A 15,874-nucleotide genomic window follows, 5' to 3' on the forward strand; every position below is an offset into this window, starting at 1 on the left:
AAAATTCATCGTCCATAATTCAGAGATGATAATAAATATACTTAATACAATACAAGATGTCTTAACAAGAAGAAGAGCTTTTTTACCTTTTAAGAACTTTTTAACAAAACTTTAAAGAGGAGAAAAACAGCACAGGCCTGTGCAGGCCTACTTTAAATAAAGCATCATTCTGCAGGTCTGTTTGAGTTCAGAATAAGTAAATAAAATGTAGCTGTGGTCCAATAATTGTAAAATAAGAAGAATAATCATGAAAACTATTTGTATATAATTATGTCTTCAGTCCATTTCAATGAGCGATCATCTTCTGTTGTTTTCATGCAGCCACAGGCAGCCCTGAGTATAAAATACATCAGCTCAGGGTCGAAAACATAAAGATATTTATTGCACAATAACAGCATATCTGGTGATAATACACAGCTCACAACAGCTTAAATACATGTGGACGAGTCACCTGACACGCACAGATCACGTCTCGTGCCCACGTGGGGTTTTGAGTCTAATTTAACTGCCAGCTTCACACAGATCCACAAATGTGAGCTGCTTTCAAGTCCCGGTGTGAAACAAATGTGTACAAATCATTGCTTGTTGATCATGTCGTGCACATTTGTAACACTTTCAAGAGATATTTGTTTCCTTGTGGAAAGCAGACTTTGTCGTGTTGACGTGAGTGTCAGAACGGCAGGTTTCTCTCCAGATCCACGGCTCTGACCCACGGAGACCTCTGGCTGATGCTCAGTGTTCTGAGTTTGGCTCGTAGCTGCTAACTAGCTTTCTGCTCTGGGTCAACTTATGGCAAAGTGCAGATATGGAGAGAGGCGTGGGAAGGTCACAGCAGCACACTTTTTTCCTCTGGAGGCGGTGAACACAGTGAACAGCTGGATAATAACATGTGCCTCACAGCTGAGCCTGTCAGACTCTCTCTGGCTGCAGTAGCTGCTGCTATAAACACACTTTTCTTTTTCTCACTCTGTAAACTTCCTCCTGCAGATGTTGGGGATGTTGTGTGGGACTTTTATTTTTCATTTTTTCACCCAAAGCTTGCGGGAGCCACAGCTGAGGGGCGGAAGAGCCGCGGGTTACCGACCCTGATCTGACCTGATGTTAGCTGAGCTGTTGATGACCTCGGATGAAAACATGTTCAGGATTAACCCTTATGTTTGTTTGTCTGTTTTTAGGGCTCTATGGCTTAATACACAGTCTTTCATGTCCACTTAAAGTCAGTTTAATGTGAGGAAGCATTTAGAAAGAGAGGCCAAAAATATTTAACACAAATATTAAACACAATTTAAAGACTAACAGCAGCTAATGAGCAATAAATATGCAGTTTTTCTAGTCTTTTCTGGAGTTGATGCCACAAATTTTATTTCTACATTTCTATGAACGTGGCTCAGGGAGTTGGGTGGCGCATCTCTAACTGGAAGGTTGCCGGTTCGATCCCTGGGCTCTCTGTCCTGGTTGTTGTGTCCCTGGGCAAGACACTTTACCCTACCGCCTACGGGCCGATGGCAAGATATGGCAACCTCACTTCTGTCAGTCTGCCCCAGGGCAGCTGTGGCTACGAGCTTTCCTCCACCAGTGTGTGAGAGTGAATGAATATTGGAATTTTAAAGCGCTTTGGGTTCCTTGAAAAGCGCTATATAAATGCAATCTATTATTATTATTATGAAACACATGAGAAACTTAAATAACAGAAAGTTTAAAACTCACAAGTCTCCACAACAGTGACGTCACTGCTGTCCTCTGTGTAGTAAACTGGATCTCCTCTCCCTCCTCTGCAGTGGTACAGACCTCCTTGTGAGACACTAATAACTCTGTTTGCTTCATTTCCTCTCATGAGCTGAGCTTCAGAAGAGACTGAATCACGTCTGAACCAGTCAAACTTCCAGCCAGCAGAGCCCTCCACAGAGCAGCTCAGTGTCACACTGCCCCCTGCTGGTATGACTGAACTGTGTGCTGTCAGTGTGGCTCTGGGTTTACTTGCTGTTGAAGAAACAAAACCATTGAAAAAATTAAATCATCATCAAGAATACATTTCTTACAGCACTAATCACACTTTAAACATTCACAGAGTAATTTATCTACAAACACAAAAATTAATTAGTTTCCCTGCATGTGACACATTAGACTGTTTAGTCCACTTGCTTATTAATCCTGTTTATTGGTTCTTGCACTGTCGCTACGATCAGCTGATTCCTGTTTGTATCAAAGGAGGAAAATGGTGGTTCAGAAATTACTTTTATTGTTACTGCACAAAGGATGGGAACGATGGTAAAGTGGAGACTGCTGCAGGACAGAAACAACAACGTGATCAACTGTTAACACAACTTCAGCTCTTCACAGTACCTGCACAGACAGTACGCTAACACTAAGCTAGCCAATAACCCAGAGTGATGAATTTCAACAGGTAAGAAACTGATGAGCAGTCAGGCTGCAGCTCCGTTTCTACCTGTTCATGCCTCTACAGTAGAATCACCATGACGACCGATTTAAAGTCTCTTTGTGCTGGTTTTGTGTAAGAACTTTTTTGCTTTACTTTTTTTGAGAAATGATCCCAACACTGATTCCAACAAAGAGGGGAAATACCTCCAACATGCACAAACATTTGACCTCACAGCCTCTAATCTGCATGAATGTCTTTGATATTCTGCTTAGAGATGGTGGCGACTCTCAAAGTGGAGCCAATGAGAATCAATAAATTCTTATCCATTCCCATCCCTACCTGCATGTGACACATTAGACTGTTTAACAAACTAAAGATTTCACTGATTTATCATTCTCTTATCAAACTCTCATCTCTGTACATTCCTCTTTAAACTGCTGATATTTTAAGAGCCTCCATGGTGTCTCTCCTTTCTGTTTGCACAGTGAGAAAAACTGTTGTCCTGAGCTGCCTGCAGACAGCTGGATCATTGTTGGAGTTTTCCTGTTAAGACAGATGTAAACATGAAAACATGAAATGTCAGCATGAATCATGGTCCAACTCACATGAAACTGTCAGTCTGAAGGCATCACTCCATCCTGTTAAGAGATAGTCACTGCTACCCCGACATCTGTAGTCTCCACTGTGGGACACTGAAACTCTGCTGATCCTGTATTCACTGGATGTTGGAGGGCTGTTTGTGTTGGGTGCTGTCCATTCATATTTCCACACCTTTCCTTCACCTCCCTGAATCTCACATCTGAGAGTGATTGTCTCACCAGTGAATATCTGAGACCAGCTGTGCTGCAGTTTCACAGCAGCCCAAACTTTCCCTAACAAACAAATAAACACAAATATTAAACTGAAAAAAAATCAACAAGGAATAAGAAAAAAATCATATTTATAATGTGTTACTTTCATTTAATCATTAATTTGTGTTATCTCACCACAAAACTTAGCCCTCACCTTGTTTCTGAATTGTAACTGCAGCACTGTCCTCTGTGGAGAAAACTGGATCTCCTCTCCCTCCTCTGCAGTAATAGATGCCTCCTTCTGAAATACTGATCGTGTGCTCTGATGTTCCAGCTCCTATTTTCTGAGCTCCAGAAAACTCTGAATCACGTCTGAACCAGTCAAACTTCCAGCCAGCAGAGCCCTCCACAGAGCAGCTCAGTGTCACACTGCCCCCTGCTGGTATGACTGAACTTTGTGCTGTCAGTGTGGCTCTGGGTTTACTTGCTGTTGATGTTACAGGAAAGACAAACATCAGACTGTCAGTTGCTTCAGGAAAAACTTTGTTATATAACAAATAAAGATTTCAACATAAAAACTCAATAGTAATTTTAAAAAAAATCCAATTTATTTTTATTAATTTACAATTTATGTATTTTTTTAATTCAGTAAGTGCTTAATAGGTCACGACCCTGGATGATGGGTTAAGAAGATGGATGGAGTTCAATAATAGATCTCAGGTTTCTCAGGTAGGTCGGTCCCTGATCTCAGTGTGATCATCACACTTGATGCAAACAGGCACCAACAGCACAAGAACAAAAAAGTGTCTTCAAAGCAAATTTGATGAGAATCAACAACTGGCAGCAGCACACATGAGGACAGCACAGGTATCTCAGCTAACTGTTAGCCAGCTAGAGAGCCAGGAGCTAACACTGGATGTATATAACATGATGAAAACTTTATCAGAGTGAATCAAGAATCAGGTGAGACTGTTTTTATGCTCAGCCATCAAACTGTACTCCTAAATGCAGAGACAGGTGAACTATACACTGTTAGCTGATCTGAGGCCAGTTGATTGTGGTCACTCTTATTATCAGATTTTTTAATCTGTTTTTTATTTAAATGTTTGTTTTAAGGATCATGATCACATAAATATATATGCATAACCAGTGCACAGTCAGCAGCATTTATCAGTCATAATTTACACAGATGTTTTTCATACTGTAAATGGTAAATGGCCTGCATTTGTATAGCGCTTTTCTAGTCCATAGGACCCCAAAGCGCTTTACACTACATTCAGTCATTCACCCATGCACACACACATTGGCGATAGCAAGCTACATTGTAGCCACAGCTGCCCTGGGGCGCACTGACGGAGGCGAGGCTGCCAGACACAGGCGCCACCGGGCCCTCTGACCACCACCAGTAGGCAAACACGGGGTTAGTATCTTGCCCAAGGATATTTGGCATGCGGCCAGGATGCAGCCTGGGATCGAACCACCGACCTTCTGATTAGTGGCTGACCTGCTCTGCCACCTGAGCTACAGCCACCCCTATATGCTATCCCCGACCCCAACCAGGGCTGTGATGTGATAACAGAACTCTTCTCTGTTGATGATCAGCCTTTTCTTTTTTCAGCATCTGTATTTCCATCGTCAGACAGCAGCTCTGCTCATTCTGTATTTATTGATCATGTTTGATCCACAACTTCAAATAAATTATAAAAACAAAATAATTGTGTATAATTCTGAGCTGCAGTGGTGGAAACTACACATGTGCAGGTACTGAAGAAACTGAGATCATCACATCTGTGTTTAATGTTTGTTACGATTTTCTCTGATTTTGTTACTAAACTAAAACAAAGAACAATATGACTCAATGAAATGTGTCCAACTTACATGATACAGTCAGTGTGATGATGTCACTGCAGACTGAAAGACTCATGGTGCAGCAGCTGTATCCTCCACTGTCAGACTCAGTAGCTCTGCTGATTCTGTATTCAGATGTTTGAGGTCTGATTATCTTGTCTTCTCTCCATACAAACATCGACTGACTTCCTTCACATCTGACAGTGACTGTCTCACTGCTGTGTATCTGAGGCCAGGATGGTTCGAGGATCACGGTGGGCTTATTGGGAACTGTTCACATAAACACATCAAGTTAGAGATTGATGGAGGCATAAAGCCATTTTGAAGCTGAACTGATTTTTATTGCTGCTGTTAAGAGTCAAAAGATTTACTGCATCCTGGTGACATTTGGACTTGAAAATAATAAGATGTGTTTTTATGAAACAAATTAAAGCAGTTAATTAATATTCTGAGTAAAACCACAGAGTGACTGCACAGAGCTGCAAGATTTAACTCACTCACTGTTTATAAACCCATTTAGTATCTTAAATAAAACGATGCACAAACAGAGAAACAGGATGTGATTTAAAATGGTGCATGAAATATAAAATATCAGATTAAAATTATGCATATTATATGAATGTGAAGAAATGAAAGAAACATTTCTCACCTTCAGCATTAACGTAGAAGAGAGAACCGAGCACTAAAGTAAAGATTAAACATCATCAGGATCAAACTGACAGAAAATCAAAATCAAAATGAACAAAAGTGTTTTTAAAGATTAATTTTCACATGACACAGTTACTGCTCATCAAAATATTTCTGTGCATAAAACACTATGAATATATGAACTTGTACACAACAGTGAGTCAAGTGCAACAAGCAGCGATGTATCCAACACGATACTCCAGACTAAACTGAACCAAGGAACCAGCCAACATTTGTCTGTAACTTTCATAAACATCACAAATATGCTTTGTTCAAACTCTCACATAAACACTTCAAACCAGTGATACACTCTAATTCTCCCACATGAGAAACACTTTCATTAATCAGTGCCATTCAAACAATGTCACAAATGTACTTACACAATAACCCCGTCATGCAGAGCAAAGAGTGCCCCATCCTCACATCCAGCCCTGCTGCACTCTGATCCTCAGCTGATCTCAAACACTTTGACTTTACATCAATAATAAAAAGAGAAGCTGCATTTAATACAGATAAGACCAGAGTGTTTCTTCTGACTGTGGCCTCTCTGTGCTTCCTTTCCTTTTATACAAACCTCAAACAGCTCCTGTAGCTTTGACCACAGCAGTTGTGTGACGTGTTCACATTTCCTGTCCACTGCAAACATGCAGGCTTGCTTCTTGTGTTTGCTTCTTACCTTCTGTTGTTTCAGGTCAGGTGACATATTTACCAGGCCATAGTCATGTTTTATTATTATTTATTTTTATTCTTTTATGTGATTTGTGCAGTGTCCTGTGTGGACATCATAAAGCTGCGATATTTTATCTCGAGTCATCTTATCAGTCAATGTTTGTGTAGATCCACAGACATTTATTGTGCCATACATGAATGCTGTCTTCCCAAAATGTATTGTTTTCAGTTTCTGGCCACCACACTCACTCACTCTCCAGGATTATGCACAGACAATGATCTCCAAATATTTATTTGGTTTCATCTGCTTCCAATATCATATCAAATATCACTCATACGAAGGTGCCAGTGTTCACATTTTGAACAGACAAGTATGGTTTGAAAGAGGAGTGAAAGAGGCCGTCTCTACTGTGAATGACCATCATTAACCAGAGGTGGTGCCTTATGGCGTCAGCTGTCAGCCAACTACAATCCTGTTTTGAGGTCTCTTCCCAGGCACATCAACCCCCACTAGTATCTTTCTTCAAGTGACCTCAATACATCACATGATGGGGTGAGGCAACCTCTCACAGCATTCTCACCCAAAATCTCCGGTGATAATTTCTGAATAAGCCAGAAGTTTTTTTGTTTTTTTAGTGGAACTAAACTCACATTTACCGCTTGGAAAGTCTGAGCAGACACACATACTGTGAGTTAACAATCCAAGATGGCAGCACTGAACCTAAAACGACAGTCAAACTGTAAACTTTTATTTGTACTGCCACTCTTTTGTATTTTTGAATCACTAAATAAGCCAAACACAGAGCACTGATTAGCTTTGATTCATGAATGTGTTTTTTAAGTCCAAAAACTTATAGGTCTATAATGACCCACACCTTTTTTCACAGCTTGGCTCATGTGATGACTCACGTCATTAATTGTGAGTCTTTGACCAACTTAAAGTAAAACCCTCACTGAGGTTGTCTGTGAAGGTTCTCAGTCATCCAGGTCATCGTAGTCAAAGGAGCTTGCAGAGAAAAGCGTCTGGACTTCTTTAAGTTGCTTGAAGACGTTTCACCTCTCATCCGAGAAGCTTCTTCAGTTCTAAGGTCAAATGGTGGAGAGTCCCAGATATAAACCTAGTGGGAGTATCCCCCCACAGAGGGACAAAAGGACCCCCTGATGATCCTCTAATCGCCTGAGCCAAGGGTTACTCCCACTAGGTTTATATCTGGGACTCTCCACCATTTGACCTTAGAACTGAAGAAGCTTCTCGGATGAGAGGTGAAACGTCTTCAAGCAACTTAAAGAAGTCCAGACGCTTTTCTCTGCAAGCTCCTTTGACTAGGGATGGGTATCGAAAACCGGTTCTTGTTGAGAACCGGTTCCCACTGTTTCAATTCCTTGGAATCGTTTGCCACTTTTAAAAACGATTCCCTTATCGATTCCAGACGCCCCGAATGACGTCATCACGTTGAGTAGCGTCTTTTACCCAGTAGGAAACACGGCGCCTGAGCGGCACAAACGCTCAAAAGTTTGGTTACACTTTATGAAAAAGGATGACAACAGGGCAACGTGCAATACTTGCAAAGTAGAGATTTCATCAAAGGGAGGAAACACTACGAATATGCAAAAGCATTTGCTCAAAAAACACGCGATTGCTTTCAACGAATGTCGTGTTTTTGATCCGCTCCGGACTAGCGAAGCTCAACCCAGTAGCAGCGGTAGCGTTTCCACGTCCTCTCCCGTTAATACTGCAGGTAACTAATCAATTAGCATTGCATATTATCAGAATCAGAATCAGAATGGGTTTATTGCCAGATGTTGAGGTTTACAACATTAGGAAATTGCTGCGGTGCTTCAGTGCAACTGAGTGCAACTATGTTAGCGCGATTTACCTTATTACAAAACCTGCTATTACTGTGCGTTGCATTTAGATAACCATGATGAGAGAGACAGAGGCTGGCTGGCTCAGATGCTGGCAGTTCTCGCTGCAGTCTACCGTTAGCGTCTCCTTTCAGGCCAGGATAGACGAATGTCACCGAGCAGTGTCTAAGTTTGTGGTCAAAGGTTTGCACCCATTTGCCACAGCAGATGCCCCCGATTTCACTTTGGTAAGTGAATGTGTTTAATTGTAGGCAGGGACATTACTGGATATTCTTGTGTAATTGCTACAGAATAATTTATGTTAAACTTTGTTATTGCTACAGGAGAATATTTATTTTATTATTTTACATATACATTTTTTTTCCTGGGGACCCTGTGACACCCCATTGAAGAGCCGTAGGCTGTGGATCTCTTAAGATCTCACTGTTGGGTTTGTAAGGCCATGTTACTCCTAAATTTCTATCTTGTTCAAAGAGAAGATATAAAACACAGTTCTAAGCTAATCGACTTTAGTGTTCTCCTTTTAAAAAAAAAAAGAATCGATAAGAGAATCGATAAGGAATCGAATCGTTAAACAGAATCGAAAATGGAATCGGAATCATTAAAATCTTATCAATACCCATCCCTACCTTTGACCCTCACTGAGGTTAAAATACCTGAGACTCTCTACTGTTTGCTTTTAGAAATGAAAAAAGCCTCTTAGATGAGAGGTGACACGTCTTCAAGAAAGCTAAAGAAGTTTAGTCACTTTCCTTCCAAACTTCTTAGACCACCATGAGCTGGATGACTGTGGTTCATACTGTTGCCTCACAGGAAGAAAGTTGTTGGTTAGAATCCACCAGCTGGGCTGTTTGTGTGAAGTTTGCATCTTCTCCCTCCACCTGTCTGGGTTCTCTCCAAAGTCATATATTATTATGTTAACTGGTGATTCAGGTGATTGCCTGCAGGTGTGAATGTGAACATGAATGGTTGTCTGTCTCTCCATAACCTGTCTAGTTGGACCTCATCTGTCACACTATGAAAGCTACTATAGGCTCCGCCCACATTAGACTCCAAAAGGACAACACAGCAGTGAAAGCTTTAAGGTGTGGTAACTTTGTGATTGGCTAATCCCCTCCATATGAGCATAAGGTGTACCTCAGTTTCTCACTTCTCATTCTCAATATACAGTCTATAATATTAGTAATAGTTAAAGCCTGCACACACAGCATCTATCCTTATTCTGTCAAACACTTTCTTACAAAGATAACCTTTGATTAAGGTTTGTTGCAGTATCATCTACACACACTCACAAACATGTTGATATCGAAGTGTTTTAGATTGTTGAACAGCAGGTGTGTTTTTCCTTCCCTCCACTTTTCTGTGGGAAAGGTAAAATACATTAAGATGTTACTTCATGTTTTTATGTTATTTGCAGTTTATGTGTAAACATAAGTGCAAAAGTTTCAGTACATATCAATATGTCATGAGGCTTGAAGACAGCAAGTCTCTGTGATACTGCAGAGTCCAGCAGACAGTTTGGAGTCAAACACTGACGTCATCATCACAGGTGTAGGAACCATTTCTGTAACAGCAGCCAAACAGACACATTAGTATCAGTAGGTTTAGATGATTTACTGGCTCCTCTGCTGGTTACAAAGCAGTGATTATACTTTGGAGTTTTGTGTTATACTGTGAGGAACTGGCCTGTTTGGAAGTTGCAGTAAGAAGAAAACATGTCTGTATATGATGTTGTGGACAGAGAGAGTGATGGATGATTTTATTTATTTCAGAGATAAATGAACATTTACAGCACGTCCATGCAGAGACTCTTAAAGACATGAGCGTGAGAAACAAGCTTTTCACCGTTTCTCTTGATGCCCACATGCTTTATTTATCCTTTAGTCCAGCATGTGTCATCACCACAATAAAGCTACTTTTAACCTGTTTTCACACATTGTCATACCTGCACATTTCCACTGTGCTGTGTTGAGATTAAAGAAGACAAACGTTAGACTTCAGGCTGAAACCACAGGCTGCATTTCCTCTTTTCTTGGAGGCCCAGACAGAAATTTTGTGGTATCAGATTTTCAGCAGATAAAAATAAACCTACAACAGTCTTTTACACACATGCAGTCATCACAGTCTGCTCAGAGAAACAAAGGGGGGTCAGAAAAGAATTAAAGGGTGACCCGAACCACTAGGTTCACATGTCATATGTAGTCTTGTCTACACGCTGAGGCATCTGTCAATTAATATTAATCTGAAACATCATCACCCTCCTTTTTTCTTCTTTGTGTGTGTGTTTGTATTTAGATTTGTGAAGTTGTGCCCTTAATCTTCATAACATCAAAATCAATAATCAAAAACACCAGCAAAGTGCATCATGATGAGACCCAGAATCAAAACATTACAGCAAAGCTGAATACACTAGTGTATATAACACCCAGCAGTGTGATAAATTGTGCTGAGAGAGCATCTGCACCCCATAAGACCAAGAAGCCAAGAACACCAGCATGCTGTGTGAGAAACATGCATGAAAGTCAGAACACCTCTGTCAGTGCATTCACGTGGCTAGTGGGTCCTCTCTGTGGCTGACTGGCTGTTAACCCAGTGAGTGAGAGTTTCTCCCACTGCATTGGGCCGTATCCTTCTGCTGCACTAAAGGACAGTTTTGCAGCCATGTAGCTCTGCTCATGTCATGTGCAGCCTTCCCACATCACATAATTTCTGGGCATGACTGTGGAGTCCAACAGAGCCTCCATGTCCCTCACCCCGAATTGACAGCAGACCTTCGGGGTGTGCCTAGACCCATTTGGGCTTCACTCGTGGGGTCAGCTCCTGAGGCTGAGGGCTCTACGGTCAATAGGTGTTATATCAGTCATTGGGCGTCTCTGACATAAATATGCTGGAGCTGCAAGCTGTCATCCTGGCACTCAAGCAGTTTCTGTCATGACTGTTAGGGTACCATGTTATCATCAAGACAGAAAGCATGGTCACAGTAGCCTACATCAACAGCTAAGGGGGCCGAGGGTCTCCCCTCCTCTGCACGATAGCTACCAGACTGTGGCAGTGGGCTCACCCTGTTCTACTCACTGAAAGCAGTTTATGTGCCAGGACCATTGAACGTGACAGTGGACATTACAATATGTTGAGGGGGAGCCCGATCCAAGAGGAGTGGAGACTCCATCCAGAGGTGGTCCACCAGATCTGGAGTCGCTTCAGAGGGGCAGAAGTTTTTTTCCCCCAGAGAATCGACACATTGCCATCTGTTCTTCTCCCTGCAGACAACTTGGTGCACTCCTCACCACAGGCTCTTCTCTGTGCCTTCCCTCCATACCCCTCCTCCAGTTATTCCTTCACTAGGTCCAGACCGAGGAGTTGATCCTGGTGACCCCTCTTTGGCCACACATGCTAGTTTTCAGTTATCCTGCCAGTCATGACCAGGACACCCCCGGAGCTCCCTGTTCTGAGGGACCTCCTGTCCCAGGTGAGGGGGTCACTGTTCCATCTTTTCCCAGTAGGGCTCAGGGTGACAGCCTGTACCCTGAGAGTGAGAGGCTCCATGCCTGGCCTGATCTAAAAGTGAGAATGCTGCAGGAGTTTTGTGTGCCATCCACCAGGACTGCCTACTGCTTTCTTCGGGGGCTGTTTGCCTCCTGGTGTGCGGCCTGTGTGACCCCATCTGAATTTCACCTGTCCAAGTCAGTGGAGTTATGAATATTCCTCACAGGGGACCTGCACAAGGAGGCAGCTGGGAGCCAGGTTGCCCTGTGCCATCTCTGTGCTTTGGCACAGAACTTCTTACTTATCCGGCCGTTCAGGAAGACAGACCAGCCGTTTGTGAGCTTCCACTATGGAATTCTGGTCAGACCCTTGTCTAAGTCTCGATTGTCCCACAGGGTTGTGGAGGCCATTCAGCAGGCGTATGCCTCTTCGGATGTTCCCCTCCCTTCCAGAGTGCGGACCCACTGTGTCACAATATTAAAAATTTTAATCACTTTCAGCCAATAATCAATATACATATATTTTTTAATTAAAATTATTAACCTATCACAGAGAGAGCTGTGTGTGCATGCAGCTAAATTTGTCCACCACTACAAACAGTCACGTGTTAGAGAGCACAGCTCATGCAGTGAAAACCTTGTGTGCTGTCCATGGTGCTGAAATAATATCAGTTTAATGTATTTTAATATCACTACTTATTAGTCGTGTGCAATACTGCAAGATTTGGTATCAATCTAATACCAAGTAAATACCAGGCCTATATCGCTGATACTGATACCAGTACCAATACTTTTTAATAATTACCATCATCAGTGTTGCTAATTCTGAATGAATTTTCATGACCTTTAAGACAGCCAGGTTGCTTCTTAGATGAAACTGCAGCAGTGCGTACAGGAAAGAAACAGAAAGTAAAGTATCGAGTTCATTACACTCGTAAGGAAAAAGAACGTGTTGGTTGACCAGGAGGACTGGGAGACTATGACAGATACAATAAATTATAAATGGATTATGTCTCCCTCTATTGGCCACCAGCTGTAAACACAGTCAAGTGATTGTACTTGGAAGCTGTGTTCAGAGTCTGACATGAGAAATATGGGAGAGGAACTATATCTGTATGTCCACACTGACACTTACTCTTATTTACCATGGGCCCACCAGCGGAGAATGCGCTTTAGAAAAGAAGAGAAGCTGAGATTTACAGGGATATTTGGTGTATTACGGTACAATCACAATAGTGTAAGCATAGTTTGATTTCCAAAAATGATAACACTTCGCCCAGTCATGAAGAATTTTCTTAATACTGTTTGTTTAAAGAAAATTTTAACATATTTAAACGATGCCTTCTCTGTGCGATCAATGAATGGTGAAATAAAAAATGTGATATAGGCTTTTAGGCAAGAAGCAAAAAATAACTTAAAGACCTCTGGAATTAAAAAAAATGGTATAATGGTACTGGTATACAGTACCGCGATGGTACGAGGGAAATTTCTTTTGCAGTTCGTCTGAAAAGCTGCACTTGCGCTTTGGCATCTTTTAAAGATCATTTGTTCCATCTGTGAGGCAGAACAACCACTCACAAAGCAGCAGCTCGGCATGTGACATCACACATATGACCCATATTTGTGATGTCACACCTGCAGGCCTATAGAAAAACCCGGACATTTTCATCAGTCTCGAAAATCCCCTCGGACAGAACGTGAAAAGAGGACATGTCCGGGGAAAAGAGGACGGTTGGTTACCCTAGATCACACGCTATCGCTGTCTTAACACAGAAAAGTCAACTCCGGCTGGTTTTACCAGGGTGACTCGCACTACTGTATCTCTCGACCAGTTGGGCTCGAGAGAAACGGTTACTGAAAGATGAGAAGAAAAACATTACGAAACTTTACGGTGCATCATTAGAATGCACGGTCCAATCACAGGTAAGTAATGATGACACGTGGAGCACTTGGCTCTCCACAATAGAGAGAGATTTGCAATATAAAAAGAAGGATACACAAAAAATTGAGTGGGCTAGGCTCAAATACTTTTTTGTACTAGTATAGTTCATATTTAAAGTTGATGTTGTATTACATTTCATTTATGTTAAATCTGTTTCCACTTCACTATAAATCTGAAAAAACAGAGTCTGTTTTTTCTCCACTGCTGTTCCACTGTCATACGAATACAATAAAGTATAACGACTGCCAGGTGTTGAAAGCTTTGGATTTTCTGGGGAAAAAAAGGGCAAAAGCTGTCACTTACAGTATGATTTCTGACACTTTTACAGCCAAGATTATGATACCTGGTAAAGGGTCTTTTAAAGGACCTACCTTTGAACAATGATATCTGCTGTTGTTGTTGTTGTTGTTTTCTGTCTGTACCATTCGGCACTGTATTTTTGTCTGATATTTTTCTAAATGAGAGTTTTCATCAGTTCTCACAGTGTGGTATTTTTCCTAGTACAGGTAGATCATATAAAATGTGCAGTCCACACAGAGAACAAGTGCAGTGCTACAGGGGCACACCTGACACTTTTGTATCCCTTCAACTAAGGAAATACTTTATATTTATATCTGACAATATCAGCATGTAGCTGTCAAGAGAACAACACTGTGCTGTTATTGTCTGCATTTCTTGTTGCCTCTTTGCTAAAACAAGTCATTTACTTTTTCTCTTCAACCACAGGCTGCTTTTCCTCTTTTCTGGGGGCTCAGGCAGAAATCATGAGTCACTTTCAGCAGATTAATAAATAGGATATAGCAGACAGTTAGAAAATACATTTTAATCCACATATAAGCATCACGGGTCACTCAGAAGAACAAAGTCGTTTTGTCGTGATATTATTTGATTATTTTTAAAAGCACCACAATTATTTTACACACATCAAACTGTAAACAGCATAAAAGACACAAACATCACCTACAGAAAACAATTTGATCACACACAAAATGTTCTCTGTCATGGCCTCAGTGATGACATGAATAACATTGTAAAATCTGAACATTGACAATAAGTTTTTGTGCATCACAATTTGGAAACATGTATATTAACATAATTCTTATTATTTATTGTTACTTATATGAAAAATATGCAATAAACATCTCCATACAGCAAGCTTTTGTTAAATTCCCCAATTCTTTGATCTTTGCGCTGAAGGAAGAACAACACTCGGTGTATAAATGCTCAATCAACAATCTCTTTAATCGATACAATTCTCTTTATTCCATACAACACTTTGAGCATTACAAACGGCCAGACGGAGATGTGGACAGGAGGGTGTCTGGCAAAATCTCGAAGTGTCTGACCGTTTCTCACACTCTTGTAGCTTCAGCCTCCCTCTAAACTAAGCATTTACATTTTTTCTCTCTCTCAGTAAGTGTAAGTTATGACCTTGGCTTCCTGTGCAGTATGTTTTGTTCTTTCTAATCAGACAAATAAGGCTATGATTCTCTGCAAACAGCATTTCTTATAAATCAGCACTATAATGCATCATAAGACAGTGTAATATTTCATTCCTGTTTTTTCTCAGAACAAATGATCAATTAATTTTATTACATGTACATGGGGATTTTCACAGTTCAGCATCAATCATCAAAATCTGCTGGGGCAGTCCCAACAGCACACAGAGGTCAACAACCTTTGTCTTCTCAAAACTAGGCGCCTGCTAATGTCTCTCTATCTGCTGTCTCCCTTTCTCGTGTCCTTGCTGCCCATTTCTTCGCACACTGTGTTCTCCTTTCTGTCGCCTCTGCTTCTCACATACACCTCTGACTTATTCTCCCAATTCTGTGTGTCTGCTCTATGTGTGAGTGTTTAGCAGCTTGACCTATGGCCTACTTAAATGAATAACGAATACAATGCTTTACTATCGTTAATACAACTAAATCCCTAATACTAAAATAATCTATTCTTACACTTTAAAGATAACATGTAAAATTCAGCAGGAAGTGAGTGAACATCTTATAGAAATAAAACAAAGAGACTGAAACAAACTCACAGAACCAAATCATGAAATTGTGTCTTGATGGAAACAATGTCCCACACCATCCACCCTCCACTTATTACAACAGAAATAAACACAATAGGATTTTAATACAAAGATGAACCTTATAATCAGTCTTCCAGTGTTGATATTAAACCAAGAGCATGTCATTGTTTACACTGA

The 15,874-nt window shown here is 41.1% G+C and overlaps 1 protein-coding gene across 1 annotated transcript in view; it reads right to left on the reverse strand.

Annotated features, from left to right (window-relative positions):
- The window catches only part of LOC146636224 (basement membrane-specific heparan sulfate proteoglycan core protein-like), a 103,652-nt gene that overhangs the window by 15,244 nt on the left and 72,534 nt on the right, over positions 1-15,874 (reverse strand). Inside the window, exons 19-22 of the mRNA XM_085350303.1 lie at positions 5,050-5,289; positions 3,386-3,658; positions 2,986-3,252; positions 1,708-1,980 (exon numbers count right to left, since the gene is read on the reverse strand). Coding sequence (XP_085206429.1) covers positions 1,708-1,980; positions 2,986-3,252; positions 3,386-3,658; positions 5,050-5,289 — 1,053 coding nt within the window. The remainder of the gene's footprint in view (positions 1-1,707; positions 1,981-2,985; positions 3,253-3,385; positions 3,659-5,049; positions 5,290-15,874) is intronic.

This window comes from Diplotaxodon limnothrissa, linkage group LG3 (assembly GCF_057381915.1).
Source record: "Diplotaxodon limnothrissa isolate DT_005_m linkage group LG3, D_limnothrissa_male_GT1.1, whole genome shotgun sequence".
In the NCBI taxonomy this organism is placed as follows: domain Eukaryota; kingdom Metazoa; phylum Chordata; class Actinopteri; order Cichliformes; family Cichlidae; genus Diplotaxodon; species Diplotaxodon limnothrissa.